The 22,528-nt window shown below is 32.3% G+C and overlaps 1 protein-coding gene and 2 long non-coding RNA genes across 17 annotated transcripts in view; 2 read left to right on the forward strand and 1 right to left on the reverse strand.

The window, feature by feature from the left end:
• LOC120342204 (uncharacterized) overlaps positions 1-14,215 on the reverse strand; it is a 35,379-nt gene extending 21,164 nt beyond the window's left edge. For 5 of the 13 annotated variants that reach the window (XM_039410941.2, XM_039410936.2, XM_078110617.1 and 2 more), the window contains exons 1-15: positions 13,844-14,214; positions 12,861-13,006; positions 11,845-11,943; positions 11,087-11,141; positions 6,761-6,931; positions 6,301-6,451; positions 5,506-5,638; positions 4,616-4,794; positions 3,831-3,905; positions 3,387-3,513; positions 2,592-2,756; positions 2,063-2,141; positions 1,673-1,842; positions 1,060-1,133; positions 259-475 (exon numbers count right to left, since the gene is read on the reverse strand). In XM_039410941.2, the coding sequence (XP_039266875.2) occupies positions 259-475; positions 1,060-1,133; positions 1,673-1,842; positions 2,063-2,141; positions 2,592-2,756; positions 3,387-3,513; positions 3,831-3,905; positions 4,616-4,794; positions 5,506-5,638; positions 6,301-6,451; positions 6,761-6,931; positions 11,087-11,141; positions 11,845-11,943; positions 12,861-12,995 (1,830 nt within the window). In that variant the 5' untranslated portion in view covers positions 12,996-13,006; positions 13,844-14,214. The other 8 variants (XM_078110621.1, XM_078110620.1, XM_078110614.1 and 5 more) reach the window with 7 other exon arrangements.
• A 1,269-nt stretch (positions 14,216-15,484) lies between these two features.
• Positions 15,485-18,192, forward strand: LOC144421120 (uncharacterized). Of its 3 annotated transcripts, XR_013474971.1 has the most exons (6): positions 15,485-15,618; positions 15,689-15,823; positions 16,105-16,158; positions 16,288-16,373; positions 16,816-16,869; positions 18,100-18,192. It is a non-coding gene; the product is annotated as an uncharacterized LOC144421120 (long non-coding RNA). The 3 variants fall into 3 exon arrangements; XR_013474970.1 differs by lacking the exon at positions 18,100-18,192 and having other exon boundaries at positions 16,816-17,687; XR_013474972.1 differs by lacking the exon at positions 18,100-18,192 and having other exon boundaries at positions 16,288-16,329; positions 16,816-17,687.
• Positions 18,193-19,535: 1,343 nt separating this feature from the next.
• LOC144420834 (uncharacterized) lies at positions 19,536-22,129 on the forward strand. The gene is made up of 8 exons (XR_013474751.1): positions 19,536-19,635; positions 20,035-20,097; positions 20,433-20,486; positions 20,689-20,733; positions 21,121-21,174; positions 21,293-21,334; positions 21,834-21,887; positions 22,017-22,129. It is a non-coding gene; the product is annotated as an uncharacterized LOC144420834 (long non-coding RNA).
• Positions 22,130-22,528: the final 399 nt, after the last annotated feature.

Genomic DNA, 22,528 nt, shown 5'->3' on the forward strand with positions numbered 1-22,528 from the left:
GGTGGGCAAGATTTTCAAACCAAGAGCCCAAAATTATGCCCACCTAGACTGGTCCAAAAGAAAGAGGTGTGAGAAGCATACCGTCCAATCGATTGAGCGAGAAAGCGTTGGTTAAAAGCAGTTTGCCCATGTCAGAGATATACAATATCCTAGTACCACTATTTTACACCATACTTTTACTACAATTGTTCTGTATGAATTCTTTAGAACTTGTAACTCAAATCATTGAAAAATTACAGATAATAAAAAGAATCTTACCCTTTCCCTGAACTTTCTTTTAGGATTGTTTTTGTTTTCGCATCCATAAATAAAAATATTGCTTTTTCTTGAATGACCATGAAGATCACAATATAATATAACCTCTCTTTCCATGTTTAACCTTTTCACCATCATTTTTACATGCCACACAGATGGAAATGAATCCTTCAACACTGACTTGTAATTTCTGTTGAGATCACGACCAGCTAGTGAACATCTTAAAGAATATTTAATAAAAATGATTAAAATTTAGGGCGGCACAAAATACCAATCAAAACATCAAACTAGAGGATAGAGGAATCTCATTAAATTATGTCTGCTTCACAAATGTTGTAGGCATTGAAAAACAAATAAAAGTTATAGTATAGTCATTGTACTTCATTATTCAATTACGGATGGTTAGTTCAATTTCAAATACACAAAAATCGATACCACTTGTATTTGATCTCACTTGCTCAACATAATCTCAATCGGATACAAAAGTGGCACCAATCGTGGTGCCAATTTGGTATTTGTTTAATCAAATGAAAACATTCTCATAGAATTCAGTGCCTAACTCTGTCATCATTGAGATAGGTTGATACTAAAATCACTGAGATCACACAACCGCTGGAGTCGCATACCAAAGTGGCACCCAAATATTTATAAATCTACTTATATAACAAGACCAGCATTAAAAAAATACTAAGTTCTGTTATGACTTCGAATCCATTTTATTATTAATGTTTTATCTTATAGATTTGTACAACATAGAATAATATTAAAATGAAAAAACATGAATAAAAGTTAGTTTGCACATACCTGTAGTTTCCAACAATCACTCCATCTGGGTTCAACATTGGAACAATTTTAAAAATAAAATTGTTTCGGAGCAGCTGAATGAAAAACACATTTCAGTGAAAATAAGTTAAGAATATACATTATTAAATCTACATTTAAAAGTATTATTCATGCTTTCCTATAGAAACAAATTGGCAGGAAAAAAGAAGTCACACCCATAATTCTGTTGCACATGAATGTGTTTACACTTACATTGTAAATGTGTTGTATGCATTTCATTTTAGTGTTAAGGTACTTTGGTCTTGTTTAAACAAGCACAGAAGTAAGTACACACAAAAAAAGTTGAGACATTTGGTAAGAATTGGTTTTTACTGATAATAGAAAAAGGGGCGCTCCAGAAGTATGTGTAGCAATATGAAAGTACGGTAACTAACTTTGTTCGCACACTTTACATCAAGTTATGTATAGGGAGTATTCCCTTGGCTAACACAAACAGTTCCCGAACGAAATAGAACTAAAATGAGGAAAATCGGAATAAAATTATGGTCTAACCCTAACCTGGTACACATACTACGGGAGTACGTAAAATCATGCATATCATAATGCTAACGCTAATCTATATATCGAAACTAACCTTAGCATCAGCTGAATTTCCAGACAAAAAATCAAGAAATCCTTTCATCATCCACGATGAATTAGTTTCACCAGGATGAACTCGTGCTGTGATTACAACTGCTTTCTTCATTCGAGCAATTTCTGGATTTCGAGATGGTGACGTTATGGTGAGAATATACACAAGATTGCCTGAAAGAATACAATATGACAATAATAAAAGACAATCTTGGCAATCACGACTGAAATTCTGCTTGAAAGAAAAACAGCTCAATGTCCTGCCCTAGGTAGATAAACCAAAGATTTGTTACAATTCCTCATATCAATGCTTGAAATGACCAGCATGTCATGCGAAAATTAATTTAAAATATTAATCCTGATTCTTCTGAAGAATATTGAATATAATATATACCAGCTAGTGTCCTGCACAGAACCCTTTGTTTGCAGAATCGTGATCGAACTGGATCGTTGGCAAGTTTCAGAAGATATTCCTGTTTTAAAAAAACTTTAAATTTAGCAATATCCAAGCATCAAAAGATGGTCAAATATCATCCAAGTCTAACAATAAAACATCTACACATTTTTTGTAAAAAAAAAAATGGGACCTGTAGTGACCTGAAGTTTCAAAATTTACCAATCCTGACATTTGACCTGGCTGAGAGTGTTTTAATTTGAAAGTCATTCTTTGAGTCGCACTGCTTTAAAATACTCAGATCTTATTTGAGCTAATAAAACCCTACGCATGCACTTGTTTATTTATGTGTTATGCTCTTCACAAGGACTACAATAAAAGCACAAGGTATTTTTCAAAGTATTTGTCAACAACAAATTTACATCATTCTCTTCATCTTTCATTTAATTCAAATACATTTAATGGTAAGTCTTATTTTCCTCATATAAAAAAACAAAAAAGTAATTTCTTTCAATCATGCAACACACACCTGTAAATCTGTGTAGGTGTAAGGATAACAGTGAGCAAAATAACAAGTATCTCCTTTGTGTGGAAATTGTATCGTCCATGTCAATGAATAATACGTTCTACCCGACATAGTCCCTAAGTTATTTCTATAATATCGAATATCATTTCCAGCTCGGGTCCATCCAATCTAAAAAATAAACAAATCAACTAAAAGGTTCCTGTGACGTGAAAGGACATGCTATTATATCCTGAAGTGAAAAAAATGGTCAAGCTAACTAGCAAAATGTCCCAAATATAGTGAATGTAGCTATAACTGACCAAAGACTACTTGAAGCACTGTAAATCACAACCACAAAGTACATAAAAGCGACTAGTTTGAACTCAACCATTGACCAGTTGACCGCAATTGATATGTTGACTACCACCATATGGCAGGATAACTATTAGGTATACCTTTAGTGATGTGCATGTATATTCAATGCTTCATAATGTATATTTATTATTATTTGTGCCTAAAATATTTTGATTGAATTTGCATGTTTTGGAAGATGGTCAGTCAGTTAGTTAAAATCTAAATATTTTACAATCTTTTCAGTGTCAAATATCTAATAACACAATAAATCTTTACGGAATATTTCAATTACAAGAATTTTACATAAAACAAAATTTTACTAAATATAGATTCAAACAATGTATTTGATCAAATTTTAATTTCAACAGCTTCCTAATAACTTAATTACAGCATATAAAAATATTATATAAATTGAATTATATTGTGTTATTTTAAAAGTGTATAATGACAAGACGATATCTTCACCTTGCTTTTCTTTGCATTCATATCGGAATAAAACAAAGGCTTCATTCCATTGTTATACAAACTTGATGGTTTCATCAAATTTACAATTGTAAATCTGTAAGTTTCACCAGGTACCATGTTTTTCACCCTGAGAACATAAATAAAATAAACTCATAGATACGTTCATTAAGAACAAAAGTAATAAAACATTGTCTAACTTTACAGCCATTTACATGTTTAAATTGATTTCATCACAACCGTATTATTGAAATAAGAACTCATTTGCCAAGTTGGTTATAAAACTGACAGGATCTACCGTAAATTTATTTTAACACAAAAAGTAACTCAAGTTGCAACTTTAAGGCAAGTGAAATCATTTTCTAACTTGTCGAACAAAATATACAGCTTTCAATTAAGTTCATGATTTCTCATATCATTCTACAATAACATCATTATATAGCTCACCTGAAGAAAAACCATTGAGTATGTCTGTCAGTATAAAGATCAGGTCGAAGTGTGAGTTCGTAGTCATAATTATTTCTGCAAATAAACATTGAGTAAGATGTGTGCTTATATAAATAAGAGCAAACTTTCATACAAAAAAGTAGTTTTTTGATACAAAAGGAAACAAAAGTGTATTGGGAAACAAAGTAGCATTGGATAAAATATAAAAAATAATATACTCTTAAATGAAAAAAAAATCCATTGTACATTTCTTATATTGAAGCACGCATTTCTTGTATTAATGCATGTATCTATGTTTTTCAATATTTTCACTTCATATAAAAACGGCGGATAATAATGGATTATGTGAAAAAGGTTCTAGCAAAATTGGCAGCAGGAAATATCGACGTAGAAAATCACGTCGCAGGAAATTTCACAGCATAGGAAAAATCGCCACATGAAAAAACGCTGAAAGAGCATTTTGCTGTAGAACAAGTATTTGTGATTTGTAAAACAATTACCTAAGTTTTTGAAGTTACCTTTTCATTTAAAAAAGATTCTTTATTTAAGAGCATACCCTAACCCTATAAACCTAACTGTTTTTATCACAAATACTTGTTTCACAGCAAAATGCTATTTCGGCCAGTTTTCATGCTATTGAAAATACTTGTTTTACAGCAATTTTTCATGCGACGAATTTTCTTATGCTGCGAAATTTCCTGCGACTAGATTTCCTGTGGCTAGATTTCCTACGACGAATTTTTCGGACACGGTAAGATAATTATTTATAAGATAACTTCTCTAACATTTTAACAACTTTCAGCAAATTTCCACACTCGAATCTTGACTCAAATTCCAGAGTAAAGTTTCCTTCATCAATTGATTCTCTAGGCGTCAGACTTATATCGCGCATAGCTAGTCGACAGCCAGCGACCCTTGACCTCATAAAATAAACATCTCGACCAGGATCATTCAAATATATAATCTGAAAAAATAAATGACAATAAAAACAATGACTTAAGATACTTCACTATAATTTTTTTTTTAAATTTACTCAAAGAAAGATCATGAAAACTCACTCAGATATTTTTTCTTGTAGAATAAGTAATCAATGCAAGGTAACGAAAACTCACTCAAAAAGTATTTTTTGAAGAATATTTGCTCAAAGCAAGGTCACGAAAACTCACTCAGAAATTTTTTTGAAGAATATTTGCTCAAAGCAAGGTAACGAAAACTCACTCAGAAATTTTTTTGAAGAATATTTGCTCAAAGAAAAGTCACGAAAACTCACTCAGAAATTGTTTTTTGAAGAATATTTGCTCAAAGCAAGGTAACGAAAACTCACTCAGAAATTGTTTTTTGAAGAATATTTGCTCAAAGCAAGGTAACGAAAACTCATTCAGAAATTGTTTTTTGAAGAATATTTGCTCAAAGCAAGGTAATGAAAACTCACTCAGAAATTGTTTTTTGAGAAATATTTGCTCAAAGCGAAGTAACGAAAACTCATTCAGAAATTGTTTTTTGAAGAATATTTGCTCAAAGCAAGGTAACGAAAACCCACTCAGAAAAAAAGAGAATGATATCCGAGTAATCTATGTGCAACCACTAAAATAATTTACCAACACTAAGTACCATATGTTTACAGATTACCATATGTTCCGAATAAGCATACTTATCAACAGCATATTTGTTTTACCTCTCCGTTTGGAGTGCCTCGAACAGCAGGAGTTGACTCTTTTCCGGTTGGAATATAAAAAGGATCAGGGACTGGTGGTATATATTCAATGAAATGTACTGATGAACAAACAACTTGCATATGGGACGGCCATCTAGGTAAAGATAAATTCCAAGTCATATGAAGAAAACAAGATAATAAAAAGACTCAATAAACACAGCTATCACATTTGGATCTTTAAATAATCTCTGGCATATGGAAACCACTTGTGATTTAATGTAGCATTAATTTGAAGCACATTTAGATATGGAAAAGGGGAAAAAATATCAAAACAAATATTTGTTATTCTGTATATTTGTAAAAAATACTACTAAATAGATATACTGATACTGTTTCAATACTGATACTGAATATGACGCTTCATCAGTATGTGTAACAATATGGAGGTAATTAATTTTGTTCGCCTACTTTTTACATCAAGTTGTGTGACGAGATGTAAGTCTATGAAAAGGGGGTATTTTCACTTGGCTAACACAAACAGTCCCCGAACTGGCAATAGAACTAAAATAAGAAAAAAACGGAATAAAATTATGGCCCAACACTAATCTGGTACACATACTACAGGAACACTTAGATCATATACATTTTATGTCAATACTTTTATACTTGGTAAAACTTTTACAGAATAAAAGAGAGATAACCATACGCTTGAAGCCGAAACATAATTTACGTAATAAACATTCCCTGACTAAGTTCAGAAATTATAACATTGGTAAAAAAAATAAACTTGGAATTAAATAAACGTGGTTTTGCTACCTTGTAGCTTGTTGTGGTCCAGCCTCTTTTGTTAAAGCATATAAATTCCTTGGTTCTCTTAGTTTAGGTATTTTCTTCCCAGCTTGATAATGAAAAACGAGCTGTGTTGTTCTGGTTAATAAATCATCTGCTGGTTGCCCTTCACCAAAAACTAAAAAATGTAAAGTTTCATAAAATATAAAAGTGAGATCAATCTGTAAAAATATATTTTTAATCATGAATAAAGTCTGTCCACACCAACAATATACCGGAGAATAGTATTGGTCATCCCTACTCACAATATCGCGAGGTAATTTTATGTAATAAACAAGCAGATGGTAATAACTCATTCATACAACGAAAAAGTTCCGAATTTCAAGTAAACATTTTTGGTGCATAAGTATTTATTTATATTGAAGCAATAGATATATATTCAGCACTTGAACACATATTCAATACTAGGTGATATAAAAAAACCTACATTGGCCTAAATTAGGGTCCACTGCTGCATTTTTGTGAGCTGAAAGATGTCCCCTTTTTCGCAATTGTTCGTCATCCACAGATAAGTTCTGCATTCCACTGAGACGTAAATCGTAATTTCGATGCCAATTTTCTAAACCATCATAATTATTCCTATAAGATGCATTACGGCCTGTCAAAAAATAAGTGTATACAGTGAAAGATTTAGGTTTTTCAAAATATAGTACTTGTTAGGTATCAGTGCATACTTATACAGCGCCTTGTTTTGAGCAAAAAGCATTTGTACCGGCTATATAAAAAAGAGTGTCTATTTCCTATATTTTTTAAGCTTATGCATAATTAAATAATTTGAAAAATTTATCCCTGCTAGAAATAATTTACAAATAAATAAGTTTTAAATGATATTTCAAATTGAAAGTCAACAATATCGTTAACATTGAAAAGATGATATTTCAAATAATCTAATCAATACCTTGCGACTAATACGATTCATGACGAATACAAAAACGTAGTCAAAAAATTTGAATAATTCAATAGATACTTGTGTATGTATTCATATGGTATAACAAAGCATTTTTGTTAAACACCTTGTTATTTGGGACAAACTCAATTTGTTGCATTTTTTCCATTTTATTTCGAAACATTGTTACATCCCCAAATCAGTATTATTTCAAGCTGTATCATACTGAATATATTAGTTTAGATCATATTTAGAGCGATAACCAATTATCCAAATTAATGAATCCCTTATTTGAAAATGGTTTAATCAAAATAACTACTGCTATGTCTGCATAAACTAATCTGCCTACATGAAATGATGAATTGGTGTAAATAAGCAATAAAATCTCTCAAAGTCAAATATTCATTACACAACAATTAAATTAACTAGATCCTTCTCATGATGATCTTTTATTATGAATCCCGAAAATATGTCCCTTCTTGTCTAAATATCTACCTAAGTTTGAGTTAATCATGTTGGTTGGTCACTGGGCAATGATAACTGACAGTCCTGTCTGACAGACAGACAGCCTGATTGCGATGAAATTTAGCTTTGGCACGATACTTATCGTTTTCCGCATTTACTTTTGTAACACTGTATATATTGTTCATAAAATGTAACTTTTTACGTCACACTTAGATGGCCCGCCAGTCTAGGTGGGCAAAATTTTTTGCCCCTGGTCCAGAAACCTTGTCCATCTCTGATCTACACCATTCATTGCATTCAAGCAACATCAGGTGAACAATGAAAACTGTAGCTGTAGTAATAGTAACTACATGGCAAGTTTGTTACAAGAGGATAAACTGTGTAACAATCAACTTAAACATTAATCTTACATTAAAGCATTATATATCTCATTAAATGACAAATTCTGAATCTTGATATTTCCTAACCTTTTTAACTAACTCACGACTACAGAATATGACAGAATGGAAATAAAACTAGTCGTTAGTTTCTTCATTCCGGATTGTTAAATCCAATGTTTCTATATCTCACATAACAATTATCTAACAAGAATTTCTAACACACAGAACACAGTCAAACAGAACTTTTACAACAAATGTAATTATACTTTGTTATGTGAACAGCATGTAAGCAATTGTATGAAAGGAGACAATAGATGAAGACAATTGTTATTTTAGAGTACCGCCACTCAATAGCTAGCTACACAGTATTACTTTAAACAACTGACACACGCAGAAGCTTCTCAAGACGTAAGCTGAATAATCACTACATCTCTCTTCAGTGCTTGATAATCATTACTACAGACAGATGTCAGATTGTATAGTTAATGAAATTGAAGCATTTAATAAATGGCCAGGAGTATGCTTGAAATAACATAAATAAGATTATTTATGTATTGGTTGGAGCTATACCATACATCTGCAACTTTGTAGACTACTAAAATGGTTATCCACTTGATAAAAGTGAAAAATGAACTGTATTTACACAGTAAAAATCCTCCTAAATAAATATTTCAAAATATATGTGCATAGAATTAAGATTTACCCAATGGATTAACAATAATTCCTAAACCTAATCAATCTCGGCCTACTTGAAATATGATTAATTATGACTCCTATTTTCGAAAATAAAGTTATGGTTTTGATGGACAAAACACCTGTCCCTACAAATAAACAGTATTCTCTACACCAGTGGTTCTCAAACTTTTTAGAGTTGGGACCCACTATCTATTACTACAGCTTATGGTGACCCATCTCGTGATTTTCTACAATGTAATTTTATTTTTGATAAATGAACACAAACGACCTCTTCCAAAAAAAAAAACATAGTGTTCTTCTTCAAAAGAAAATAAATCTAAATCCTGTCTAAATTTCGGGGGAAACACGGTAAGAAGTGCTTACAGTGTATAGAATTGCTATGCGTAAAAAAGCCACAGGGTCATTCTTTGTGTAGCAAATTTTTGTTCCTTTGAGAAGATCATAAAAAGAAAACTTTCACAGATTAGAATTTAAATTCAATTTATTTTTTTTTGTTTTTTTGAAGATTTACGTATTCAAGTCGCCACCGATCCTAATAACCAGTATAATTAACCAAAGCTTTTTACATCTTTTCACGACCCACTAAGATTCCTTTTGCGGCCCATTGTTTGGAACCGCTGCTCTACAGTATCCAATTCAAGAGTCCTGCTGCACACTAACACAAATATATTTCTGTAACGTTTCGTCCGACCAAAGTCAGACTTCTTCAGACAAGCAGTTTACAACAATGGTGTCTACAGTGCTATTATAAGAAATCCAATAACCACAAAACTTGTTTCGAGATTTTCTCTCTAACCAATTAAAAAATCTTTTTGTGAATCACCACACGACATCATCTCAAGAAAACCAAGAGAGTTCACTTAAGAGTTCAAGATGCCACTGAAAAAGTATTTTCCACTGACATGTATGGGAAAAATTCAACGAACAATTCAAGTATCTCTTGACACCACTCCAGGTATCTTAGTAATAGGTGTGAATAACTGATAACAATGACTAATTCACATCATAGGTAGGCAAATATGACGAAAGACTTTCTTTTCATTAAGTTCAAATATTTGTGCTTAACAAATAACTAGTAATGTTTTTCATTTGTGACAATATTCGTGGTGCATCACAATCTAGTCAGTATACCTGGTATGGTGGTTGTTTCCTAACTAGCAACATATGTAGTGCTATTCGAAATAATCGCATAATCGAAATAAAAAAGAATTTCCTCGCCAAACGCTAAATTCTTCAGTGGGGGTGTTATATAAAGCTCTTCTTTTTCAGATAACCTTACTCAAAATAATATGACTTGTATTGGTTTGATAGCGGAACATCCCTGATTGCTAAAAAATATTTGTTTTCTAAGTTATCACATGCCAGGTCCTAGAGCTTTCCAGGAGGTCTTTTTAGTAGATATTTGAGAGGGTCTCCGACCCCTCATGTTGTTTGAGTTTATTTTTTATAGTATTGTTTAGAAAAAAAAAACGAAACCCATAAATTTTTTAAATACATCTACAAAAATGAAAAAAAAAATATTTTATTTTGTTTGAGCTTGAACTTCTGTTTGTGTATAAATATAAAAAAAATTTCAAAAAATTTCAGAAATTTAGGATGCTCATACAAAAGTCATGTTCTGTCCAGGACATGTTCCAAATTACATCAGAGACAGGCATCCATTACACAAAATTGTCAATCACCCGCTTGGTTTTCTGCTGGAGCGCGCTTCCTGCTGTCAGGACATGTCAATAGCAACAATAATGTTTATTGGGAGTTTGGGACGCAGCAGCTCAGAAAGATATTTAACATAAATTGTTACACCCAGTAAAATGCATGGTATGGGTAAACATTTCCATACATGCCGTAATCGGTCCTTAAATAATTAGTGCAACTGCAGCAAAAAACTAAAAAATCCCCATACAGGAGTGTGTGCGGGTGATTGACAAATTGGCCCAACAGATGCAAGTCCGTTACTAATGTTGAGGTAGTAATTAGGATCATATTCAAGATCCTCTTATAATACTTGAAGTTTAAAATTTTCGATGAAAACTTTATAATTTACAAAAAAAATAGTGTTTACGATTATTTCTGTTATCATATTCAGTTTTTCAATGTGATAAAAAGCTATTCGTGTTACCAATAATCTAACCCTGACATGGGCAAACTACAGCCCGCAAGCTAAATTTGGCTCATTGGATAATTTAATCTTGCCCACCTGATGCTGCCATAACCAAACTAAAACCAATTTTAATGGTTTAGCTGAAATATAGCTCAAGGAATTAGTCAGAAATGTAACCCAGATCTTTAGCAATAAAAAAACCTCAGACAAGAGAATAAAGCATACCAGTAAAGTAGCCATAATGTTGCAAATGTCTTCGCATGAAGTTGTCGTAAGGATCCTGAAAATAAATATAATGAATTTCTGAAGTATATACGGTAGTTCCACTATGAATAAATACATATAATATAGAATCAATGAATATTATGTAAAAAAAAAGATAAATTAGTTCATAGTAGAAAAAAATTAAATTACTGGAACAAATCGGGCTGTAAGTATAAACTCTTTAACAGTCTTCTATAAAAGTTCTATTAGTATATCTCTGTACTTTATTTAGACCAGTTTGTTCCAATTGTCTTTACTCGACTGTTTCTCTTTCTTTAACTTTTTGAAATTATACGTAAAAATTTATATCAACCCCTACTTTGTTGCTAAACTTTGAAAAGTCTCAAGTTTCTCTTTGTGTCCATTTTTTTTTACTTTCTAATTTTTATTTTAACTCGTTTTGAATCTTGGTGTCGCATATTTTTGAAGACCAGATCTGGTCCTTCGCGACCTCCTGTCAATTGCGATAAAATCTGGTATTCTAATGTATAATAATATGTGTTTGCCTGACTAAATTATCTGTGATTCTTCCCATGATGAAATAAACTTTTTGTCTACTGTCTTTCTGTCACTTTCCAAATCTTGAACATAGGCTCTAAATCCTTTTTCTCAAACATATCAGTAATTTATGAATATTTCTTACCAAACACAATCTAAATCATCTATATTCTACAAAGTTTCTTTTACTATAACTAGTATATAAATATATTGTCACTCACTCCTCCCTGAATTTCCTCAACACATTCGATATCACCGTCATAATCGCGTGTCTCAGGATACCATCCTGCTCTTGGCTTGTACATCCAACTATATCTGTTCTATCAAATACCATAAACAATAACATATAATAGGAGAAGAGTTTAAGCTGAATATATAATAACATAAACATGGCCTGCACTTGAGCACTGGATTATTACTCATGGTAAACTATATGGCAGATTCGAATGATATTTCACAATTACAGACATACTCGAGGGTTTATCAAAATATGTATCCCAAAGAAAATATGAAATTTGAAATATATTTCTATTACGCCATATTTTATAAAAAAAAAGTGGCACCGTCAGACAACAATAAAGAGAAATTCGAAAAAGAACTGCATTGACAATTTTCACGTTAAACTATTTTATGTCATTCAATAGATTAATGCTTGATATAGCGCGCTGCTATTTGCTTTCATTTTTTTTAGTGGACCGCATGTCACCAGAAAAATTTCAAGGGGACCGTTATGCAAAATTTTTCAAAAAGTTTGAGAATCACCTTTCTAGAAGCATATTCCATTATCTACCTACCGTATATTATTTCATATGCAAAGTGGATAATGCTAGCTTATCCCAACTCCAACCTCAGAACAAAATGGCAAGGAATTAATTGAAAACCCTGTTAAATTCCTATTTATTTTCACTCACATCTGAATAACCCAAATTTCATCTGATTTTTTGACTTAATTTGAAAATTTTTTAATATAATTATATCTTACTGACACATATCCTTCAGTGCCGCATTATTAATACATTCCCAATTAGAGCATCATATGCACACCACAAAATAGGAAAGAAAGCTGTGGTTCTGCTATAAAAAAGCTGGAAGTCAGTGACTTACTAGGTGTCATATATACCACAGTATCATATTGTTAAACACTTAAATTACCACATAGACAGGAGTATGAATCATATGAATAGGCCTTAGTCTGTCCCAAAAAATAAAAAAAAATATAATATAACAATAATGTTACCTGTGCATCTAACTCATTTTTGTCTTCAACGTCATCCAGAATGACATTTGGATCTTCATCATCATCCAATATATCTTCATCATCCAGAATCACACTACTGGAAAGTTCATTCATTTCAAGACCTTTGTCCTCCATCACAGTGTTGTCTGATAATGAATATAACACAAGTTTAATGTTTCACACAGTGAAAGTGATTTTGAGTAAAATAGCAATGGTGTCAATGTCAAATCATGAGACAAATCCAGCCCATAATTCAGAAATCACATTTGAAACATTGGCAAAATGGAAATTAGGCTATTGAAAAATGTGAAAGTGCAGGTGAACACGAAAGAAATCTTTAAACAATTGGACTGTTTGAATTCGCTTTTCCTATAGTTGAGTATAAGACAAGAAGTCGTCAGCTAATGATAACCTGATTTCTTCTTCTTCGAGTCACAGATCACTAGTTCACAAAACGTTCAAGTTATTGGACAAGTAATGATTCATATCGAGCTACTTTCCATATTTCAAGTCGATTCATTCAATTTTTATAATAATTTTTTTATAATAATTAATTTCTCCGAAATCATATAGCTAACGTTAGACGTAAGCAAAAATGTGAGTCAAATTATTCCACCAATCATATTTATGCATTTAGGTTCTGCTTACCTAAACCTGAAATAACATTACATTCCCCCTTCTTGTATGGCTGTGGATGATGTGGTATGGCTGATGTAATATATTGATGGGTGAATTTTAACAGGCGAGAGACTTTAAAGCAATAAAATAAAAAAACATCAGACAAAACAAAACATCAAACCTATTCAACTCAATGCTTTGATTTATCATAAAAGAGTTTGTTTACCTGGCTTGCTAGACTATTCCAAAGATTGCTTAAATATCTGGAGATAGTGAATTGCAAATTACTTGTATGAAAAACCCAGCATTGGAAACAAAAAAGTGTACATTTTATTGTAATAGAAATCAAAAAAATTATTCCTAACCTCTGAACAAATAGTAAATGATTAATTCATCAGCATGTCAGCGACGTCCAACTTGTATAAGCCAGTTAAATAAAATTCAGAACCAGTAGATAGATACAGAGATACATTTCAATAGACCTTTGAAGCAATCAGAATCATGAATCAAACGTTGTAGCTTAGCAACGAGAAAATCTGCCCAATATCGCCATCTTCCGTCAATCTTTTCGAACCTGAAGGATGTTTCCACGCGCATCGATTTTCTCGTTTAGGTCCGTAACAATTACAAATCAGCGATAAGTTCACAATGACATAACAATTGACATTTACGTCGCTGCTCAGACAGATATTCAAGCGTTGTGGTTGTGAACATTGCCTCGTTTTCGTGGTTTCATGTATTATTTGTCAGATTTCAAGTAGTTGTATAACAAATACCTCAATTGTCGTTATGTCTTTCGAGGAGCTTTAGTTTAGTTGCAGTAATTAAAAATTAACATCACAATCTCTGCGATAGACTAGCGCGAAATTAGGTATCGGTACCTGTACGGCGTACGCGGAACGTTATTTAATGTTTTAAATAAAAACGACAGTTTTGAAAATTTAAGCAAGCTTGTGAGCGCTAACTCTCTAAAACGCTCTCAAGATTAGCGTAAGCGTTGAATATTTTGCAATGGTAAAGTATAATAGCAATATTTAAGGGGTCGCGGGTCGAAGAAACATCCATAGATCGTTAGTAATCATAAATTCATTTCTAGCTAAATTGAATTAATAATCCACAAGCGTTCCTTCGAAATTGAGGTTCAGTTTATTTATTTTCTGTATTTGGTACTTTAAATTTTCGGCGCTCCCGAAGTATGCGAACTAAGATGGCGGACATCGGAACGTAACATGGGTAACAGGTTAGGGTTAGGCGATAATTTTTTTCCAATTTTCCTTTTTTTAGTCCTATTATCAGTTCGAAGACTAGCCAAGAGCCTCCCGTAGTATTTATACCTAAAATTATGGCCTAACCCTAACCTAGTACACATATTACATTCCGATGTCCGCCATCTTGGTTCGCATACTTCGGGAGCCCCAAATTTTTTATCAAAATCAAAACTTCAGTTCGAGTCGTCAGAAATTAAGAAAATGAGTTCGGAGGATTTCAATATCTAAGTACAGAACCGAGACCCAAACAAATGCCAATTTCATTACGAATCGTTTTAAAAGCGGAATCAATAAGGAGAATCATTTATCAAATTTCTAGGATTCCAGAGGTATTTTCCAGTGTTTCAGCAACAAAACGTTTGAGTAACCCAAAGGGATTACTTTCAAGAGCGCGTTTGTAAAACAAGCCCCGAGAAACAACGTTTTTAGCGACTATTTCAGTCTTCAGAAAAAAATTTTGCGCCCCTGATCCGGCCCGCAGTCGCAATTCTAGTCCTATCCGACTCTCTGAGAAACGGTTTGGTGACCCATGCATTGGACACTTATGATCATGATCGACATTGTGGCTGGTCAAAATCGCGCTGAAGTTGATTGAAAACTTGGCTTGCTTAAAGTATAATAGGTTATCAAAACGTAAAGTGGCTCAAAAAACATATTGCAATTATATGACTAAACCGTCTTATCGACTATCCTCACTACCGATGATAGATTTAAAAACTTTATTTCATCATCAATTGCAGCAAACTATACCGGCTCTTACGCGATTGCTTTTTAAGTTAAGTAATATTACGTCACTAAAGATTTCAATGACCTTATATAAATCACTCAAGTTTATGGATATTGTATTTCACTCTGATATCAACGTCTATGTGGTAAGTTGGCCTTTGTTGTTCGCTGACTGTTAGATAGCCTTTTGGATTTTACTCACCTATTTCTTTGCAGGAAATGGGAAAAGGAAGGAGAATTAAGAGTTTTTCGCCGTCAACTCGACTGGCAAAAGTCGATTAATATAGCTGCCAAAGCTGTGAAAAAATATGCAAAATTTTGTTGCAAACGACAAAAAGAGACTTTGAAAAGGTTGGATAAATAGATGTTAACTAGTATAACTCTACAAAGCTATTTATATGAAAACAAGGGTTGATTTTCTCTGCATTAATGGTGGGCAGATAAGGTAGCGTGATTCTCTTTTTTCTAATACAAGTGTTAAAGGGTTGTACCAAATGCAACATTAACAGCTTAGAATAGCCACTTTTTCATTACGCCAAAGCAATTTTGCAAAACGATCTTTAGGTCTATTTCTGATTTAGTGTGCCAGAAATTGGGACAACTATTTTTTACAATTACTTTTGCATTCATAGCTTTATACAAGGCCAAAGAAGATTTAATTCGGACCGCTGACGGAGACGCAAAAGGTAAATATAGTAATACAATCAAAGGCATCTGAAATGAATATATTTCTTCTAGGACGTTAATTAATTTAAAATTGGCTCACGCACCAAGTGACGAAAAGGACAATGAATTGAAACTTTCACTTTTTCTAGACATGTTATTACAACAACAAGCTAAAGTCATTGTGGACGAAGGTGATTGTAATGTATGTTGGATAAGATAGTTCAGAAGAAACAAGGTTTGGCAAAATTTTTCTTTGCAAGGGCCGCATTCGGAAAATATTTCTTGTAAAGGGTCGAATTTAATGATGGATGACATTGTTGAACTGGAGAGGAAAAAAACCTTAATATTATTGTAACAATTCATAATTTAGATATTTTGAATAAAGTTTAAAAATAAATCGAAATTGTGTAGTTGTGAGAAAGAACTTCTCCACAAGCATGAGCCACACAGAATACTTTAGCGTGCCACATGCGACCCGTCGGCAGTATTTTCCCCATCCCCGATCTAAATAGTAAGGTTAGCAGCCTTGGAACAATTGATTTGCCAACAGATCTATGACACTAAAAGTTCAATCACAATAAAATTAATGAAATAGAAGTAAATTTATTTCTGTAACGGGAATGATTTTTGCCTTAGTAAGGCCTCACACTCACTGACATTTCTTTTTCTGCTCACAGCAATTTACGTGGCCATGAACATTCTCATGAAAGACCCTGCTGTGAAGCAGTCAGGTATGTTCACCTAAGATTTACATTAATTCAATGGATTGGATTTCAAAGATTTGATTGAAGTCACCAATTTCACAAAAGTCCTTATCCTTATTATATATATGTATATATTAAATGATAATCTCTTTACATTTTTCAAATATTGGAGATGGCAAATGAATGGGCGTATTTTATTGTTTATTTATTTTCTATTAATAAAACTTACAAATAAAATCAACTCTGGTATTATCAACGAATTGTACGTTACGTGAGAAAGAATCCAACATTGAATTGTATTATTACTTAAACTTAGATATATCAAAGATTTTTTGACGGATGTAGTTCTGAGATATGATCGATTGTAGTACTCAATATCGATATTTCACGCAAAAAGTTGGGGTACCACTGATCTAATACATGACTCCAAAATGTCAAATAAAACGTGAATTGTGCGGCTGTCATCTAATGCCTGAAAAAGAACAGGTACGATGATATTACCTATATTCCAAGAAAGGGTTCGCGCGGACCCACATATTGGTTGCATGGCTACGATGATTCAAATATTAGTGTAACACAGGTGAGAAAAGAAATAGAATTCAAATCTATACGGGTGCAAATATTTTCGTAGCTTAAAATGTTCGCGGGTGCAAAGGTAGCGTCGGTGAAAATGAACGTAGATGCGAATTTCTGTGATTGTTAACGTTCGTGGGCACAAATCATCAGAGGTTCACGCGAAAACTTCCAAGTGTACCATACGGTACTTGTATGGCGGTTAAGATGTCGCGTATTTCTATTTTCAATATTCTATACAAGGGGAAAGGCGTGCTGACTGAAAAGTACATGCTGATCATGTGTTGCCTGTAGTTGTAACCTGTGATAATGCTCCCAACGCATCGTTTATTCTCCTCACAACTTACTTGAGCGGGCAATCATTTTTTAGGTGTTACACAGTAAAATTAAACATTGATCGCACTAATGTTTAGTATGAAATGTTTGAAATAAATACTTTTGTTGATATTCTTGGTAATATCATTTCCAATTGCTAATTCATCGACTTTATATTATTGATTAATTTGGTGCCAGCTTGCCGAGAATTCCAGCTGATTGTTTCATGCCTCAGAATTGGGCTACTTAACGGGGAGAAAGTTAAGTTTACCTGATCTAAAAGATTCCAAATGGAGGGTTTTACTTATGACGTCATAATATACATTTGAATTGTATAAATATCATAATTAAATTGAAGTTCAAATTCAGTATTTTGTTGAGGAAGTCGTTTCAAACGTCAAACCTTTATCAAAAATGGATAACAATTCTGAAACAAGAGGAGAGAATAAACGAGGCGGCAAGGTAGGTTGTTACTTCGAATAGGATAGGTGACAAATAGGCGTTACACCTGATCAAGTTCACTACTTTGGAACAATAGTTTTCAAACTTTCCAAGTGACCCAAATTTTGTAAAAAAAATGGAGTTCGTAAAATCTTGCGATCCAACGTTATGCTCAAATACTAAACGACATGCAGTGCTTTTATGATGGCAGAATTTATTTACTACTTAAAAAAATAATCTTTCTTATTTAACAGTTTTCCTTATTATTTATTTCAATATTTATTATTGTTTGTCATGAGCGATTTGTTGAAACCGTCGCGTGGCTTTACTTGAGAAAAATAGATATTTCACAGGTTTTAGGCTGCGAAACCTCAATACCAAGTACAAATTAAATATACTAGAAATGAAAACCAATAACTTTTGGGTTTTTGTTCAAAGAATTTTCCGGCAACCAAGATTTGAATCGCGACCCATAGGTTGGGAATCACTGCTTTAAAAGATCAAAATTGATGATTCATATTTTAATTTTGTATTGAAACAATATAATTAATAATTTTAGACTTTTTAATTATATTACGCAATTAGAAATACTCATCAAGCTGGTGTAATTACCGAATATACAATATATATATATATATACGTGATTTTATTGAATAGCCTAATTAACTTTATTTATGTGAAATACATAAATTTAAACTACGTCCAACGCAGCTAGTACGCAAATAAATTATATTTATCCACATTACAGAAATGGAGGAAATTCAAAGGCTTTGTGAAGATCTTCTTTTGTTTGGCATGCATTTTTCCGAAAGTAAGTTTGTTTTTACGAGGTATGAATAGGTACCTATTGAGCTTTATTGATTTATAAACAAAGAAAACTACATTAAACATATAGCAATGTTAATTGCCTTCACGTAAAACTAATGTTCTCTAATTGAATATATATACATTCACTTAGAAATCTAAAACAAGAAGACGCGGAGATGAATCAGTTGGTAAGAAAATTACTGCTAGTATTTAGAAGTTATATTATCGTCAATCAATATTACAAAACTTGGAAAATGGACGTAGTATTTTATTAGAAAATGAATAACCCAAGCATTCATTTGTTTTGGAAATGTGTTTGTTAATTCCCAAGTATTATATATATATATATTTTTGGCAGGGGTAAACAATATTATTATAAATAAATATATGTACAATCACTCAAATATCAATTTATGAAACAATCAGAGTTAATAATTACAAATATTTGTGTTGTCTTTCAATATATATAAATATAAAAGTTAATATTTTTTATTCGTTTGTATGTGTGATATGGAAGTATATGGCGATTTTAACAATTTAGGTTTTTGTGCCATGCAATTTTTTCGGCATTACTTTTTTAATTTTATTCAACTACAGATTGTGCAACCTTGACTGAGGAACATTTCCGTGAAAACGTCGAAAAAGAGATCGCAAAATGTGAGTGTGAAGTATAATTAAATGGTTTCTAATAATCGTCGTGTTGACAACCCAAAATATCAAAATAGAATATTTCAAACAAGTGCCGTAAAGATGTAATGATAACCTGATTGTTTAAAAAATGAGACATTCCTATTTCTACCGTGATCTCACGTATGATTGTCGGTTAGTATGTGGAGTGAATCGCGTAGAAATTATATTTTTTTCTTTAAAAACTCAATGTTTACGCCCAAGCTTTAGGTGTAGGCTCAGAGAGGACATAAATGAATGAAATCATTTCGCACAAAAATCTATTCTACTTCTCTTCAATTAAAAGCGAAGAATATACGTCGTAACAATGTTTATGTATCCTGTGGTAATTGTTTAAAATGAATAAAAAAATGTTTATTTTATAACCAGGTACGTTGAAGACTGTTGTGGTGGATCCAAAGATTGAGGATGAGAAATCAGTTCACAGCATTGGTAATGATAATACATTATACGAAATATATGGTATTATGTTTAATTCAGGCACTTTTACATGTAGTAACCATAAATGAATATGATACTTACGAAAAATGACATTAAAAAAATATTGCACATGTTTCGAATTTTGCTATATTAATTACAGTTATGCTCATATTTAACTAAATTTATTAATTAAAATACCGTACTATAACAAATATTTCTAACTCGATTGCTCAAGAAAATATGTGTTTAACCTTCGTCATAACGGTCACTCAGTCAGTAACAAAATACGAAGGAATTGATGAAAGCAAGTGTCTATAAATATTGAAACTGTGTTTTCTGTATTTTAGAATCAGTTGCGAAGCCACCAGCAGTTCCAGTATCAAAAATGCTCCAGGGAGGAGGTTTGATAATAACATTTTTAACGAAATAGAAAATAATTGTAAAACGAAAAACTTGAGCAGCTCATCTTAGATTCTCATCATTATATAAAAATCCACCAATGTTAGTAAATGTCGATTTTGTTGATTGGTTTTTGGGTCTAATACGCTTTATTTCGACAAGATTGTTACAAATTTTTCTGATACATTCAAAAATTAATTTCAGGTGATTTTCTTGTGGACCTTGAAGCCCAGAATTTAGTACAAGCTGGTAAGTTTTCAAATCGATATGCACATTCTGTTTTTCATTATATTATATATTGCAATGTTGAATGTTAGTTTCTCACTTAGCGGCTCAAGAATTTGCAACGAGCAAGATGTTGGAAACGTATAATCTGCAGTATTTAACTAACAAGAAATTAATGTTAAGAAATTAATTAAGTGTTAACGGGTTGTACCAAATGCAACATTAAGACATGTTTGTGATTTATAAAAACGGCACAAGTTGAGGTGAAATATCGAGAAAAGGCTTGGAATAGCAACTTTTTCATTGCCCCAAAATCAATTTTGCAAAACGATCCTTAGGTCCATTTCTGTTGAATGATTTAGTGCCAAAAATTGGGACAACTATTTTTTACAATCACTTTTGCATTCATAGCTTTATACAAGGCCAAAGAAGATTTAATTCGGACCGCTGACGGAGACGAAAAAGGTAAATATATCAATACAATCAAAGACACCTGAAATGAATATATATATTTTTAGGTCGTCAATTAATTTACACACCAAGCGACGAAAAGGCCAACTGATTCAAACTTTTACTTTTTTAGACGTGATACTACAGCAACAAGCCAAAGTCATTGTGGACGAAGGTGATTGTATTGTATGTCAGATATAATAGTTCAGAATTCCAAGTCCCAAGGTTGGGCAAAGTATTTCTTTGCAAAGGCCGTATTCGGAAAATATTCCTTGCAAAGGGTCGAATTTAATAATGGATGACACTGTTGAACTGCAGAGGAAAAAAACCTTAATATTATTGTAACAATTCATAGATATTTTGAGTAAAGTTTAAAAATAAATCGAAATTGTGTAGTTGCGAGAAAAAACGTTCTCCAAAAGCATGAGCCACACAGAATATTTTAGTGTTCAAATGCGACCCGTCGGCATATTTTAACCATCCCCGACCTAAGTAGTAAGGTTAGCAGCTTTGGTACTTCTACACGACTCAATTGATTTACCAACAGATCTAAGTCACTAAAAGTTCAAAAACAATAAAATTGATATAATAGAAGTAAATTTATTTTAGTAACGGGAATGATTTTTGTCTTAGCAAGGCCTTACACTCACTGACATTTTTTTTTCTGCTCACAGCAATTTACGTGGCCATGAACATTCTCATGAAAGACCCTGTTGTGAAGCAGTTAGGTATGTTCACTTAAGATTTACATTAATTCAATGAATTTGATTTAAAAGATTTGACTGAAGTCGCCATATCCCTAAAAGTCATTATCCTCATTATATTAAAAGATATTCAATCCCTTTATATTTTTTCAGATATTGGAGATGGCAAATGAATGGGCGTATTTTATTGTTTATTTATTTTCTATTAATAAAATTTACAAAATAAATTTACTCTGGTATTATCAACGAATTGTACGTTACGTGAGAAAGAATCCAACATTGAATTGTATTATTACTTAAACTTAGATATATCAAAGATTTTTGACGGATGTAGTTCTGAGTTTATGATCGATTGTAGTACTAAATATCGATATTTCACGCAAAAAGTTGGCGAACCACTGATCTAATACATTACTCCAAAATGTCAAATAAAACGTGAATTGTGCGGCTGTCATCTAATGCCTGAAAAAGAACAGGTATGCTGATATTCCAAGAAAGGGTTCGCGCGGACCCACATATTGGTTGCATGGCTACGATGATTAAAATATTAGTGCTTGTAAATGTAACACAGGTGAGAAAAGAAATAGAATCCAAATCTATATGGGTGCAAATATTTGCGTAGCTTAAAATGTTCGCGGGTGCAAAGGTAGCGTGGGTGAAAATGA

Source organism: Styela clava, chromosome 3, assembly GCF_964204865.1.
Source record: "Styela clava chromosome 3, kaStyClav1.hap1.2, whole genome shotgun sequence".
Classification (NCBI taxonomy): domain Eukaryota; kingdom Metazoa; phylum Chordata; class Ascidiacea; order Stolidobranchia; family Styelidae; genus Styela; species Styela clava.